Source organism: Octodon degus, unplaced genomic scaffold (genome assembly GCF_000260255.1).
Source record: "Octodon degus isolate 3935 unplaced genomic scaffold, OctDeg1.0 scaffold00001, whole genome shotgun sequence".
NCBI classification, from domain to species: Eukaryota; Metazoa; Chordata; class Mammalia; order Rodentia; family Octodontidae; genus Octodon; species Octodon degus.
The window spans coordinates 37,859,594-37,876,407 of NW_004524577.1; the positions used below are offsets into that span (position 1 = coordinate 37,859,594).

The window sequence follows — 16,814 nt, forward strand, 5'->3', positions numbered from 1 at the left end:
CATCTTGTACAGCAATTAACCACTAGGAAGAATGTATGCAATATGTTAATTATTGAAACTGTCCTACCAATTTGGTTTGAAACTGTCTCACTGCTGTTTGTTTCTCAATAAAATTATGGAAAAAATAAAAAGTATAAACTAAAATAAATATCAAGTACATAAACTAGAAATTTTTAAATAAGAACAAATGTAGAAGCAGGCACAAACTAGACTAGAAATACCTCTCCCCACCACAGCAAGCAGGCCCAAGCCCTAGGAGCAGCATCCCTCTAAACACCACAATCAGACCCACGTAGCACAGCCACACCCCTGATAAAAAGCAAGATCAGCTACCAACTCCAAGCTGCTCCACATTTTTGCTTCCCCATGGTAGGAGGCAGCAGAGATGAGGACTAACAGGCTGACCTGATTCTAGACAAGCAAAATGCCCAGCAAGAGAAGGAAGCAACCAGAACCAAAGACTGCAGACAGTAGGTCCAACAGCACTGGATCCCTGCCCTGTGTCAAGCAGAGTCCAGAGGCTTGATCACACATTCCCATCTACCAAAAGGAGCAAAGACCTGTCTTGGCTTGTACCATAACCACAGTGTAGGGGAACAGATAGAAGGTGCAGGGAGGGCAACACAAAAACCCATAGGCCCTAAAGCCAGGCACAGAAAAACAGGACTGGATGGATAGGATCACAAATCTTGGAAAGAAACCACTCATCCAAAAATGCAGGAATTTTTTGTCTCAATCTTGATTTTTTCTATTTTGTTGTTGTTATGTCTTTCCCTTACTGGATTTTTGGAGCACTGCAAGGTTTTTCCTCCTTTTTGGTTTTCCTCTTTAATTTTTTGTCGTTCTTCTTTTCTTGTCTTTATTTCCTGTTTATCTTTTTATTACTTCCTTCTTCTTGCAACTGTTCTCTAATACTATTAATTACCTTTTACTCTTAAATATGAATCCCCACACATACTTTTCTCTCCTCTCATAGTCCACTGATTTTTAAATTTTGCTTTTTTCCTTCTCCAGTTCTGCATGTGCTCTACATTTACTAGTGTAACTAGTGAACTCTATGAATGTCTAGATTGCTGGTTAATATTATACTACTGCTGTTGAACTCTGTTCTATTGCTAGTAGAATTAAAGGTCTTTTATTTAGTATTTACCATACATTAGTAGGTTAATATTTGGTTTCCCTTCATGTTCATACTATTAACTATAGATCTCTTGTCTATAGTTATGGGTGGTATATTATTGGTCCTTAGAGTTTGTCAATACTTAGGCAGTTTGACACTATAATCGATGATGGCTTTATTATTATATCGAAGGTGATATAGCTGTTCCCATTAATTTTCTTGGGATGCCAGTATTTGAACCATGTTGGGGACATGAATGTACTGTGACCCATTCCTAAAAAAAAAAAAAAATGAGAACCACGCCAAATACACAGCAAACTCACTTCCCAAGTCAATTATGGTGGTTGGATTCTGGGACTTAGGCAAAGGCCAATAGTTAGCCATGCCAAGAAGATACCACACCAACAAAAAGGAGATATTAATAAAAGAGGTCTCCACATAGAAAACAAAGCTTCCCACACTACATCAACCCACAAGCCTCAACACATAAAAGCAGAAACATGAGACGAGAGGTCAATAAAATACTCTAAAAACTCCCAACTCCCCCAAAGCTGATCTGTGGGCATGAAATGGGAGGAAACTAAAACCTGTACATCAGAATTATTCCACATGAACACCAAGCCTGTTTTCAGGACTGGCATCACACGCTGCCAGGGCCACATGGCATGTGGTACCAGAGATCAGACTCCAGTCCTTGCACTTGCCAGGCAGGCCAGACTCCAGTCCTTGCACTTGCCAGGCAGGCACTTAGACCACTGAGCTACCTCCCCAGCCCTGCCTATACTTTTGGTAGAACTGTCATAAATTTCTACTTGGAGCCTTTTATGGACTCACATTCTTTTCTGTGCTGATCACTGATGTCTGAGTCATTTTGTTGAACTCATCTTTTCATGTCTTTTGTAGTTCACTAATCATTTACTTGTCTAATATCATATTCCCTATAACCTCTGTGAGCTTGCCAAATACCTTACTCAATTAAGAGGAAATCTTTCTTAAAGAGTTAAAAATGAAATTCTGGAGAACATGAACATGTAGAGAAGAGCAGGCCAAGGAAATCAATGCTACAGTGGTGCAGGGAATATGCAAAATAAGGAAAATACTTGGGGCCGACCAGATAGCTCAGCAGACTACAGTGCCTGCTTAGGCAGAGTGCAGCTTCAGGGGTTCAATCCCTGGCGTGCTGTGCCATGCCAGCCCTGCCCCCGAGGCACACTGAAACTGTGATTGAGACTGGGTATGGTGGCACATGCCTGTAATCCCAGAGCTTGGGGGGCTGAAAACAGGAGAATCACTACAAGTTCGACCTATGTAGTGAGAACCTATAGACCCTGTCCTAAATACCTAAAAAAAAAAAAGAGAGAGAGAGAGAGAGAGAGAGAGAGAAACCCTTTGGGCATAACAGTGGGTAACTGGTAACTGTGATGAATCAGGAATTAAGAATGTACATAATTCCATCAGGTAATATTATTTTATCACATATCTCCAAGGCTAATAAATGTCTTATAAAAAAGATCTCCAACAAATAATACTGACTGGAAGTAATACACATTAGTCATTTTGGGTGGCAAACATCCAAATACTTTCCTATTGTAGGTAAATCCAAAAAGAGACAGGCATGAATAGTATTACCTGCTAATTAAGAGGTAATTATCTACTGCATAGTAAACAAAGATAATGGTAGGAATACAAATACACCATTTCAAATTTAAGATATGATCCAATCATTAAATTTTATGCACCACTAAGAAAAAAATATTGCCAACTTGATCCAATGCTTTTAGATTTCCTCCAATAAAAAACTTTTATGGGGCCAGGGAGATGGCTCAGTAGGATAAGCACTTGACTGGCAAACGCAAGGATCTGAGTTCAATCCCCGGTTCTGCAAAAAAAAAAAAAAAAAAAAAAAAAACCTCTTATTTCACAAATTTTGAGCATAGTAAAACCACAGCCAGAACCAGTATCCCAGGATATGCAGTGTGCTGACACACTAGCAAGGGATCTACATGACATTTTATGAGCCAAAAGACTAACTATACAGCAAAAAAAGACCTATAACCCTAAAATCCACAGGTCGTCATGCACCGTGCACCACCTAGAAATTGCCAGCCTGAGAAAACAGTGGACTAGTCTATGGAAAGACCAGCTCATAGGCCAGTGTGGAGGCAACTTTTTAATGAGGAAAGGGTATTGTCCTGCAGGACACAGCAAATCTTTGACTCCAAAATCTCTACATGGTAAATGAGTATGGAAGCCAGAGATGCAAAAGTATCTATAATTCATCGCCTATAATCCACTTGGGAATCTGTAATCCTACCAAATTATAAGTGAATGCTGTTGCTTACATACTTAAGGACTCCCTGTGTCAAGCAAAGAAGCAATTGCTAGGAAGTTGCCATATAACAGGGATGAATCACCCTAATTTCTGAATTCAGCAGCTTATGTAGTATATAGCATCACCCTCAAATATTGGACAATAATTGATACCTGTATACGAATATTCTACCAAGAGTCCAACATTCCCAAATTCTATATATTTAGGTTGGAAACTAGGGCATAATAACTTCATTTACTAAGCATTTATTAAGGCCTAGATAGGTGCTATGCTACAATACACACACACACACTAAACAGAATGTGATGCTAATGAAAAGCCAGAAACAAGGGTAAGAAACAATAAAAAATGTAGTAAGCTTTTTAGTAACAACCTACTTTTTAAATTACCTGTGTAAAAATTTTTAAAAATACTCAAATCTCAAATACACAAGATTATTTACACTGCTTCTATTTCCATAGGACATTTACATATATAATGAACTTATTTTAAAAATAAAAATATTGCCTTTGAATTTCTTCTGGAAAAGTTGCACTGAATAAAAGTGTCTGACGTTGTTCTTTTGTTGGCATTCCTGGGCAAGAAATTAACTTCTTCATTTCTGGCCCAAAACCCATATCCAACATCCGATCTGCTTCATCCAAAACTAAATATTTGACTTGCTTGAGACCAATCTATATTTTCAAGGGTAAGAACAGAAAATATGTATTAATCTATATTGAAAAATAATATTCTCCACAATTCCAACTGCTAAAATATTTTCAGACTAGAAACCAATGCATAAAATGATTTAATCTGAGATTATAGACACATGCTACCATGCCCAGCTTCTACACACTTTTAATAATCTCAGAAAAGTGCCTTTGTGCAGAAAGAGCATGTTTTAAGTAACTCCATTTTTAAAAGAGCATTTACAAAACCAGATAATGTTTATCAAAGTGAAGGCAAAGCACTGATAATTTGATCTGCAAATTATTTACTTATTAGTTATGGTACTGAGGTTTGAATCTAAGGCCTTCACACTTAACTATATCCCCAATCCTTTTTTTTTAGATTGGGTCTCCGTAAGTCTGTAAGTGCCCAAGCTGGGCTCAAACTCCTAATTCTGTCTCAAGAGTACTGGGATTACAGGTGCATACCGTTATGTCCAGGTATGTGAATTCTTAAGTAAATACACAGCACTAAACAGGAGACAAAATTACTGATGTCGCAAGGGTGTCTTGCAAGAAAGTATTTCACCAAGATAGATATGAAACTAGCTAAAAGCACTTCCTTCATTTCTCTCCCAGTATAATAGAGTATAGGACATGTATTCTAGAATCAGACCCAGGTTGCTCTTTTTCTTCAACCTTTTACTGGCACATAGTACTTGTGTAAATTAATAGGTTTCATGACAGCATGTCCATACATGCATATATACTGTGTTGAACATGACCAACCCCAACTTCTACCTGTCTCACACCCTTTTTCTCCCTTTATCTGCAGTCCTTTTTCTCCTACTTTCAGAAAATCCCAATTCTAACTATCACTTACAAGTGCTATGTGAGGGATTTTAGACAAATGATACAATCTCAAAGAGTTTGTATAAAGTACAAAATACTATGATCTATAGGATTACCTTAAGAATTACATGGAAACTAATTGAAGGATATTGATGGAGGATATTGATGGAATCTAAAATATAAATAGTACTCTAGTAAACATACTTTACACTACTCCATCCCTTCCCCCTGTCAGAAATGATCCATCTCGCAACTTAGTTATCCCTCTAAGTCCTACCTTTTCTTTACTTATGATATCCATCAATCTTCCAGGAGTAGCACATAATACATTACAGCCTTGTACTATCTGTCGGATTGAATGTCCCAGCTGTGTTCCTCCATATATGACAACAGCTCTTACACAAGTCCTATTGACAAGAAAAATGTCATTTTCTAGTTCTCTGAAATTAGGCATTTGTTTATAACACACACCAGAAATCCATACAGAACAGTAAACTACCAAAGAAACACATTCTGCCTAGGAAGAAGTAGAAAGGTTAAGGCTGAAAACTAAATGACAAACAAGGAAAAATACTTCGCAACCTACCTGATAAAGGGTTCCTCAAAAATCAATGAGAAACAATACTATGCTCCTTTCACAAATTTAAAAAACAAAACCTAAACACATGAACAGATAATCAATAAAAATACAAAAGCTTTGAATTATTTTAGAAGGCTCAATATTACTTTAAAAAGGATCACAAAGGAAAACACTACACAACATGGTACAATAATACCGTTAGCTAGGTGTAAGTGAATCAGAACTCTGACACAAACTCTAAAATTTCTGTTCTATAAACAGAAATGTATCCTTTTCCCACTAAATTCACATCTAGAAATTAATTGTTCAGCTATGTTCCCACAAATGGTCAGAGATGAGTATTTAGTACCATTCATTGCCAACATTATTTTCAATATAAAGAGTCTGACAGCTAAGTGTGCATAAGAAAAGATTTACATTACAGTATGCACATTCGAAGGCATACAGTATATTCATTCAAAGGGCTATGGATCTAGATTAAACATTACCTCCAACATACACTGTTAGCTTTTTTTTTTTTTTTTTTCAGAACCAGGGATTGAACTCAGGCCCTTGCGCTTGCCAGGGAAGCGCTTATTCCACTGAGCCATCTCCCCAGCCCCTACGCTGTTAGCTTTTGAAATACCAAGTTTTAAAGATGCTAACAGATAAGTATGCTACCACTTCTTGGAGGATTAAAGTGGACTCATACTATTTCTGAAAAGATATATATGAAACTGTTAACAGAAACTGAAGAGGTAAATCAAAGAGCCAGAAAAAGAAATCCAGAGTATAGGGGGAAAAACTATGTTTTATTAAGTAAGTTCACTATCTTAAATGCTTATTATTTACTACTTGAGAACTAGGTGACTTAAATATATTTTACATGTATTCCCAACTCTTAACTCCTGGAAACTGACAAAGTGATTATCTACTGTTTAAGCTACTACCTCTTAAGATGATTTGATAGGTATCAAAAGGTTAACTAAAATACCAAACGTTGCCAAAGGGTGTAGTGGAACCAGACTTCTCATACAGTGCTGGTAGAAATGTACATTAGCGCAAGCTTTAAAAATTCATACTCCTTATACAGATGAATGTCCATTTTGTATCTGTGTATTCAAAGTGGTTAGGATAGATATATAGTTGCATTCTCTTAATGAATAGAATGATTTGTTCTAATGGTGTTTGTAAATATCATCTCAAGTCCGCATCTTGTACAGCAATTAACCACTAAGAAGAATATATGCACTGAGTTATTTGTTGAAAAAAAAATTCATACTCTTTAATATTAAAATTGATTTCAAAAAATTACTTTACAGAAATACTTAAGCAGAAAAATTAGCCTGGCAAGGTAGCACAGCAGCACACACAGGAGGCAGTCTTAATAATTAGGGAGGCTGAGATAAGATGACTGCTTGAGTCCAAGAGTTCAACGTCACAAGGTCAGCTAGGCAACACAGCAAGACCTTGTTTCATTAGGGAAAAAAAAAACTGCATTTGGCAATATGTTCATTATAGTCCTACTTAAATAGGTCTAAGTTTGAAAGTTAATTGGGGCTGAGGATGTAGCTCAGTGGCACAAGTGCCTGTCTGGCAAGTGCAAGGTCCTGAGTTTGATTCCCAGTACCAATACCTAAATAAATAAAATGTTAAATGTCTTAAATAAAATGTGGGAAGCTCTCAGTTTACTCTCCAATACCACAAAAAATAAGAAATGTATATATACAATTTTTAAATCATTAAAAATTAGGTCCATTTATGCAGAAGTCATTTCCTAGATTATAAAACTTACTATGTAAAAGACTAATTAGAATACTCCAAGTTTTAATTTAAAACTACAAAAGTATACCAATATTCTCATGGCTGTCCACATTATCTAATTTTAATAAGCATATTTCTTTTAAAAATACAAGATTCTATAAATGAAATTAAGAAAAATTACTTCAAGTAATGCTAAAAATTATATGAGTCCATTATCACTGAGCTGTTCCCAAAACAAGAAAATACTCTCTCAAATGGAATTCAAATATACTGACCCATAAGAAAACTTTCTGGCTTCCAAATAAATCTGGTTGATCAATTCTCGAGTTGGGGCTACAATAATACACTCTGGTTCCTGTAATTCTTTAAAGCGACTGGCAGTTATTCCATCACGCATCATGTGGGCCAAAATTGGCAAGAGAAAAGCCGCCTAAAAGTTAAATGGTCTAATTTATACATTTATACTGCAATCACTCTTGTCCATTGGAAAGCTATTCCTCATGCCTCTACAGCCTTTAAGATTCTTCTTCCATCTTGCTGGTATAGTTAAGTTGAGAAATTAAAACAATTTTTTACTTAAAACAAGTTAACATTTAAGTCTTTATGCTTATAATATACAACATAAAATGCTTGATAAAATTAGGAAACACTTAAGTTGTACTCCATCAAAATACTTTTCAGCCTTTTAAGAAAACAAGCATGCTCATGTATTCTAAATAACTCAACATTAACTTATTATGGAGGAAAATATAGCTATAATTTGATGCAAATTACTGCATTTAAAAATTATTCTAAATGAGTCCTTCGGAAGTAAAAATTATTACAGGTAGAACAAAATTTGGAAGTTATTATTTGGAGGTTTATACCTACTGAAGTTACATCAGGCAAGTGAAATGCTGTGCTATGTTTTTCTCACCTAGGCAGGTACAACTCTTACATAAAATATAACCTTAGAGCATATTTAAGTCTCTCAACAGTTTCTATGTTATAAAATTAATCTATTTCCCCTCAACTATCATATGGAGATTGATTAAGACTAAAATGGAGGGCAAGCCAGATAGCTCAGGGCCTTACACAATTCATACATGTATTTCTCATCTTGAAACTCAAAAATTTTATTGACTATATTATATAAACTTTCTCCTCTCTTAACATTTTATAACCTTCGGTGCTTTTATTTTTCAATCATTTTTATTTTAGATAACTGTTATATAGCAGAAAGAGTTGAATATGCTCAGAAACAAGTTAATCACCCATCAATATAACACTATTCTAGAAATAGTTTTAAAAAACCTAACAGCACACAAACCCCAATAAAACAAAAAACTAGGAGCAAAAACATGAATATTTATGACAGCTTACTGAAATTGTAAGACTTCTATCCAATGAGTCAAACTACATAGGAAGAAACAAATATATTTAGAAAAATTACTTACAGTCTTTCCAGATCCTGTTTGAGCACAAGCCATCATATCTCGTCCTGCTAGTATAATAGGAATACTGTATTTCTGCACAGGAGTAAGTTTAGTGTAGCCAGCTTTAGCAATATTATTATTAAGTGTCTGACAGAGATTAGCTTCCTCAAAAGTCTGAAAACAGAAAAAAGTAATGATTAAATTCCATATATTGTATGTATATCACTTTATAAACATCTATCTGAGCTAGTTTCAAATTTTTTTTATTCCACCTTACACTAGCGTTACCAATAAACCCTAGTCAAAAATAAATATCTAGGGCCTTGTTTATTATGAGTTGACAGAATCAGAAGTATTTCCAATAGACAGTAGAAACATTTTTGCCCCTTCAAATCCTGTGATATTAAAAACTCTCATCAGTAACAAAGACTCATTATAATTACTAAGATGAGACAGAAAGCTCCCCTCACTCTTAGAAAATACACTCCTAAGACACATTTTTCTCACATACTTAGAATGTAAACATCTTGAATCTCTAAGAAAAAATCTTTTTTTAGTAAATTTAAATAAGGTGTCCATTTTGGTATTGGGAATTGGAATAAAATCTAGCACATAACAATCAATTGTAATTTCCAAAAACTAAAACTTCCCATCAAATACTACAAATAAATGGGTTGACATAAACTTAATATATCAAGTATTTTTAAAGGAAAGTCTGCTACATATCAAAAGAGAAACAATATACTGACAAGAATTGCTGGTGGCACATCATGTCCAGATACTTCTACAAGAATAGTGTCATATTTGTCAAAGTTTATGCCTGTCTGATAATGTGCAAAGATGGAGTCCTCATCCTCTGGTGGAGGTGGAGGTATGTAGGTCACTTTTGGCCCTTGGAACAAGCAAAAACAATTTATACTTATACATACTAGAAGAAAAACTACAACAAGACACTGACAAACTCAAGTTTTACATACAGAAGTCTGCGTTGATTACAACTAATGTGTTCACTGCTCAAACCTTTAAAAATTAAAAATGTAATCAACTCTGCCTTTAAAGATTTTTGTATTTCTAATTAATTCAATATACACTCATCTGGATCATAGGATCAATGTACCTTGAATATCACCAGCTTCTCCTTCAGCTTCTGACTTCCAAGAATCTTAAAGATCAAACAAAGATGGGGTTTTTTTGTTTTGTTTTTAAACTGATGGGGTAAAAGAAACAAATTTTTCCTAAAAAGTCCAATGCATTAAAGTCAAACTTACTCTTTCCAGAGCCTGTTATTACTTCTTCATTTAAACCTTTGTAACCACCTATTAAAGAAATTCATAGTGACAGTCAAGATACAGAGCTGTGTGTGTGTCATCATTTTCACTGGTTGTCTTCAAAGAAGAACATTCTCAAAATGGATAGGAAATGTTAAAGTCCCTTCTTGCAAATAATATGTTAGATGATAAGTTAAAATAAAATAAACAGAATCTTAGGGATTTGAGGTACACAGCTCTGTGGTAGAGCACTTGTTTAGTAAATACAAGGCCCTGGGATCAATTCCTAGTACTACAAACACAAAGAATAGAGTTTTGTAGTATTTTTAGTTTTCTTAGTATAAAAGTGATGATTTATGGCAAATGACACTATTCTACATGACTGTGTCTTTCTTAAGCTCCTATATCTTTAATTAGTAAAGAAATGACATGGGTTGGTGGCGTTGAAGGTCACCAATGGTCTTAGGTCAACGATTCCTTGAAAGAACTCGTAAGATTCACAATATAGTCATATTCATGGCTATGATACAACACAGTGGAAGAACAGGGAACTAAATCACCAATAAGGAGAAGAACATGCAGAAAATCCCAGAGAAAAAACTAGGTGCAAACTGCCAAGAGTTTCATCTTCCTGGAGTTAGGGTTGTGGAAATGTAAGTTAAATGTCATCTGCATCAGAAAGTGCCAGAGTTTTCACTATGGGCTAATAACATAGGTACCTGCTGTTTAGCACATATCCTAAACAAAATTCTAGACTCCAGGGAAGCAAGCAAGTATTCAGCATAGATCAAGCATTTGTACAATTTAGACCAAATTAATCTTTCAGCAAGAATGGTGGGAACCCACTCTAAACCTATGCTCTCAGATGCTAGCTGTGATGCTAGCTTCATTTCAAGGGTCAACTTGACTATAGTAAGGGATACACAAATAACCACCAACATCATTTCTGCTTACATCCATGAGAACATTTTCAGAAAATACTGACATATCAGTCAGTGGACAATCAGAAAGATTCCCCCCACAAACATGCGCAAGCAATACTAAATTTGCTAAGGGCCTAGACAGAACAAAAAGGCAGAAGAGAAATAATTTGTCTTTATGTTGAAGCTGGCCACCCTGCTTCTCCTTGTCTTGGAAGTATTCTAGGTTCTTATTCAGACAAGAGGCACGTTTCTTTAATACGAGTACTCAAAAAGCTAACTCTATAGCTACATTTTTAGATCATTACGTAACTAATGACCTACTATGCCACTTTTAGGTACTATTACTATACTAGATAGAAAAGTTAATCAGATACAACTCTTTTACACATGAATTCTCAATAATTTCCTCATTTTGTGTCCACACGTCTTGAAATGCTACTTCTAAAATTTATTAATGGAATATTTGACTTAACTAGCTTGCAACTTTATTTTATTGTGATACTGGAAATCAAACTAAGGGCATTGGACACAGTATACAAGTATTCTATCACTGAGCCATACCTCCAGATCTAAGATTTAGGTAATATTTAAAAAAACTTTTACTGTATTAAAGCATCCAATAAAAGAGAAAGTGATGTCATCACTCTCAGAATTATAATCTAAAAGCATCAAACAAGTTTTAATGGAAAGCATTTTAACTTTTATATACCTGAATATTAATAAAATCACATATATTGAACTTTTCCCCTAGACACAGCAAATAATTATCCTAAGAAAAGCATTTTTCACAATCTATACATATAAATATATCTCAACACTTAACATCTGCAGAGTATCCCACTTTATAGTTGCATTAAAGTTATTTGCTGGTGAATTTTAGGTGGGTTCAGTTTTTATTTAGTATAAGTGAAGACTCAGTGAGGACTCAGTAAACACTCTCATGCATGTATTCACCAAAACAGCTATAGTATGTAACTCTTGCTGAAAATGTTGTTTTAAAAGGGAAATAATCAGGATATTATTTTCAATACTTGCTATGTAAATTTACACTACTCAGAGTTTATAAACAGAGTAACAGTTACCTAACTTCAAAGTTAAATTCAGTTTACAAAGATATATTTTTAAACTGAATATATATTTAGCCTTTGATATATTTAGCCTTTTATCTATTTATAAAATCAGTCTATTACCAAAGACTCTACAACACTTGTCCATATGCAATACTAAAAGCAGAGTCACACAAACTTCTGGAAAAAGTTCATACATTCCAACTTAACAAACATATAATTATATGCCTAAAATGTCTTATACAATGTGAATGATTCATTTGTATCAGCCACTGTGCTAATAAACAATCTTCACAATTTTATGTGACAGGTTTTCTAAAAAATCACTTTCTTCTGAACAGATGAACTACACCCCTTACAATGCACTACTAACTTGATCCTCCTGCACCAAATCCTCCGTGGCAACCTGGCTTTAACAAGAATCACAAACCAATTAAGAACTTACCTCGCCCACGTCCACTGCCACTTCTGCTGTGGTAAGGGTCACCATTACCTGCACAGCATTGTTTGCAAAATATTTAGAGAAAACACTAATCTCAAGCACATGAACCATACAACTATTTTTATTAATATAAAGTAATTACTCAGTATCCCTAGTTCTTTCACTGCACATTTAAATCTTATCTCTACTGAACATTTTTCATCAATATCTGCATTCTACTTCATTTTTTTCTCAAATCATTTTATTCTAAGAAAGCTTTCTTTGAGCGTTAAGCTTCATTTTCCTTCTTCCACTTAAAAGTGTAATTCATACCTCAAATTAATTGACAGAAAACATGAAAGTATTTCACAATACATAAATTGTATACATACAAAACTACCCATGTATTTTTTCCTACAGGCCTAATAAGCAAGTAAGTCATTAACCACCATTGCATGTTTAAATAAATATTAAGTTTATTAATCCTAGTGCTAAAAACATGCATGAGTAATATTCATTATTAAGTCTCATTTCTCACCTGTACCACTCACTGCTGTTCTTTTAGAACTAAAAAGGCCACCAACACGCTGCACCCCATCATCATGGTCACATTCATTGCCTTTATTTGGAGAAATAAAATTAAATTATATTAATTTTAAGAAGTTTCTCATTATTCAGTAAAGTAACAGTGTCAGAAATTAAAAGATGGGCTGGTGAGATGGCTCAGTGGTCTAAAGCACCTACTTAGAACAAGCTTAGCAAAGCACAGGGGCCGCAGTTCAATCCCCCAGCACCACATGTCAGCCAGCCCCGCCCCCTGGTGGGCTGAGCTGGACACACACACACACACACACACACACACACACAAAAAAAAAAAAAAAAAAAAGAAATTAAAAGATACTGGGTACATCCCTGGTTCCGCCAAAAAAAAAAAAAAAAGATATTGGGTACAATGGTTTAGCAAGAATCATAATGAATACTTTTCTAAGAATCACACAAAGTACTTCTCTATATATTACACATTTCAATTACCAATTTCACACTATTTTATAAGATAAGTTAGAGCCAATACTATGCCAAACTATGACATAAGCAAAATAAATGTTCTGAAGCTGGGGAGATAGCTCAGTAGAATAAGCACCTGCCTGACAAGCACAAGTTCCTGAGTGCAATCCCCATACCGCAAAAAAAAAAAGAAGAAAGAAAGAAAAATGTTCTCCCTGTAGTAGCTCTGTTGCTGATCCCAGAAACTTAACCTTGCATCACACTGTTTACTACCCAGAACACCACCCCTGTGCTCCTGCCAAATCTAACCTAACCAGAGCTCCACAGAACCCTGTAGGTCCCACCACTTTGTAAAAATGAAGTTTACTAACTCATTATGCATTTAGTAATCATTACAAATGTACTGATGTTTTTAGCATCTAAAACCACTAAATCTGCCCTAAGAGGTACACACATTTCAACAGTGATTTCTGAAGACAATACTTCATTAAGCTCTAAGAATGATGGCTGGTGGAATTTAAGGTAGAACACCACCCTGGTGAAAGAAGACTGAGGTGTACAGCCATATATAAGACTACCTATTCATAAAGTCAGCCTATTACCAAAGGCTCTACAGTATTGCACTTAACCATATGCAATACTAAAAGCAGAGTCACACAAATTGGTGGGAAACGTTCATATATTCCAACTTAACAAATACATAATTATATGCCTAAAATGTTTTACACAAGGTGAATGATTCGTTTGTATCAGCCACTGTACTAATAAATTTAATCTTCACAACTTTATGCAATGTTTTTCAAAAAATCACTTTCTTCTGAACAGATGAACTACACCCCTTGCAATGCACTACTAACTTGCTCTTCCTGCACCAAATCCTCCACGGCAACCTCGGAAACCACCTCGTCCACCTCTTCTGGATGGCCCTGAAGCTTCTGCATCATTTCCATCTTGGTAGCCTGTAATATTAAAACACACAGACAAGAACAACACAGAGCAATAACAACAAAGATATCTTGGGGACATGGTAACCAATTTAATTTGCATTTTTCACAATTCAGTGGCTATAAGCCAATACTGTAGAAGGCATTAACACAGCACCACTGGGTTGAACCACCAGTGGTATATGCATGACTGTCCCCTCTAGGCAGCTTGTACAAACAAATCTGATCACTTTTAATAAAATAAAATAAATGGAGTCCAGTTAGTTGCTTGAATCTGAATATATTGCTGCCTACGTCTATTAAAAGTATTCATACCAATTATTATAACAAATTTACTTCATTGACTTAAATGAAACATATTCATGAACAGTCAAGAAACATTAACAAGGAAATCTTACAAATATTCCACTGTTAGTATATATAACACATATTTACAACTGCTGTACCACAAAATAGCTGTATTAAACTTTTTATGCCACTGTAATATTTTCTTTAAGGAACTGTAATAGGATATTTGGTCTGCTAAATCAACATTAGCATTACTATAATCAAAGATCCCCAAAGAGGCAATACGGGCCACTCAATGGGACAGTCGTGCATGTACGACTAGTGGTTCAAGCCAGCAAGACTGACTGAATTCAAATCAAAGTTGCCTGGCATCCTTGTCCCCATCACCACCATCATGGCCCAATAACTAACATGTTAACAGAGAGCTACCAAAAGGAAGAGCTACAACTCATCTACAAATCTTCTACTTTGCCAATATGAATAGATATGTCTATAATAAGAAACACACAATGGTGGTTTTGAAAATCGAAACCAACAATGACATGCTGTTATGTTGAGCTGTGGGGGACTCAGGTCAATAATTTCTGACATTGCCAGTTAAACAGAAGACCCAATGCTATTATGGGCTACTGGACTCTTTTAGAATATTTTGCTGAGTTTACACACCTATAACATTCAATAACGGAACTTAGAAAAAATAGGGTATACCGATGAATGTCCATTTTGTATCTGTGTATTCAAAGTGGTTAGGATAGATATATAGTTACATTCTCTTAATGAATAGAATGATTTGTTCTAATAGTGTTTGTAAATAGGATCTCAAGTCTACATCTTGTACAGCAGTTAACCACTAAGAAGAATATATGCAGTGTGTTAGTTATTGAAACTGTCCTACTGATTTGATTTGAAACTGTCTCATTGCTGTTTATCAATAAAATTATGAAAAAAAACCTAACAATGAGTAAAAGTATCACTTGACTAAAACCCCGAAACTTGACACACACTCAACATTGATGGATCTGTGCAATCTAGGAAGGGTTAAATAAATCCTACACTTATATTTACACTCTACAGAAAGAAGTAAAAAGCTGAATCATAACAGGTAGGTATATATTGCTCCATTTTCCCTTAGAAGCAATTCATTTTCTTAACAAAAAAAATTTTGTTTTTTGGTGGTACTGGGTATTGAACTCAGGACCTTGCACTTGCCAGGCACACACTTATTCTACTGAGCTATCTCCCTGGCCTCAATTCTTTTTTTAGAAGCAATTCATTTTTTATTTAACTGAAAACCAAAAATATCAGTAGAAATTAATGCAAATAAAACTGGTTTCACCTAAAGCAAAAAGAAGTCAATTCCAAACCTAACTACCAAACAGGCAGAATATAAACTGAAAATGTTTTTTAAGCATTTGCAACCACAGAATCTAAAAACAGTGATCAATATAAGTCCTATATATGCTACTTTCTAGTAAATAAGGCCTGCTTTTAAAGCCTGTTTTTATAGGAGGTTTTTTTGGGGGGTGTGTGTGTGTGAGGAATCAAACTTGGGACTTGAACAAGCCAGGCAAGCACTGTACTGCTGAGCTATATCCCCAGCCCCCTAAAACCTATTTTTTAAAAGAAAACTAATACAGAGTAAATTTATGATTACGTTTATTATATACTATGCCTCAGGGTTTACTGCTTAACCATAACCCAAAGTATAAACAATTTTTATAGCAACATTAGTGGTGGCAGCCAAAGTGAAAACAACCCAAATATCTATCAGTTGAAGAATAAACACAATGTGGTATAGCTCTATCCATACAATGAAATATAACTCAGCCATACAAAATGAATAAAGTAACAGGTATGGCAACACATACCTATATTCTCAGCACTCTGGGAGGCTAAGGCAGGATTACTGGAGTTCAAGCCTAACCTGAGCAACTCAACAACTTAGCAAGACACTGTTTCAAAATTTTACAAGAGGTGTGGGTTATGCAACTTACTGTGAAAGCCCTGGGTTCTAAAAAACAGAACCTTCATAACTTTACAGGCAGCACAGAGTTCTTAAACAGGACCAAAAACAGAACAACATCCACCATGAAGAAAGTAAAATGTGCTTAATTAAAATGGCTAATTTTGCTTATTATTTCTTGCCTATATCTTGTAATATGAGAAACTACTTTGGCAATAACAATACACAATGTACTAACCATTG

General features: G+C 35.0%; 1 protein-coding gene across 6 annotated transcripts in view; it reads right to left on the reverse strand.

Annotated features, from left to right (window-relative positions):
- Positions 1–16,814, reverse strand: part of Ddx4 (DEAD-box helicase 4) — a 52,354-nt gene that overhangs the window by 8,590 nt on the left and 26,950 nt on the right. For 3 of the 6 annotated variants that reach the window (XM_023709340.1, XM_023709335.1, XM_023709339.1), the window contains exons 7-16: positions 14,234–14,335; positions 12,910–12,990; positions 12,396–12,443; positions 9,961–10,008; positions 9,810–9,854; positions 9,442–9,584; positions 8,714–8,866; positions 7,553–7,707; positions 5,232–5,361; positions 3,960–4,126 (exon numbers count right to left, since the gene is read on the reverse strand). In XM_023709340.1, the coding sequence (XP_023565108.1) occupies positions 3,960–4,126; positions 5,232–5,361; positions 7,553–7,707; positions 8,714–8,866; positions 9,442–9,584; positions 9,810–9,854; positions 9,961–10,008; positions 12,396–12,443; positions 12,910–12,990; positions 14,234–14,335 (1,072 nt within the window). The remainder of the gene's footprint in view (positions 1–3,959; positions 4,127–5,231; positions 5,362–7,552; positions 7,708–8,713; positions 8,867–9,441; positions 9,585–9,809; positions 9,855–9,960; positions 10,009–12,395; positions 12,444–12,909; positions 12,991–14,233; positions 14,336–16,814) is intronic. The other 3 variants (XM_023709350.1, XM_023709343.1, XM_023709346.1) reach the window with 2 other exon arrangements.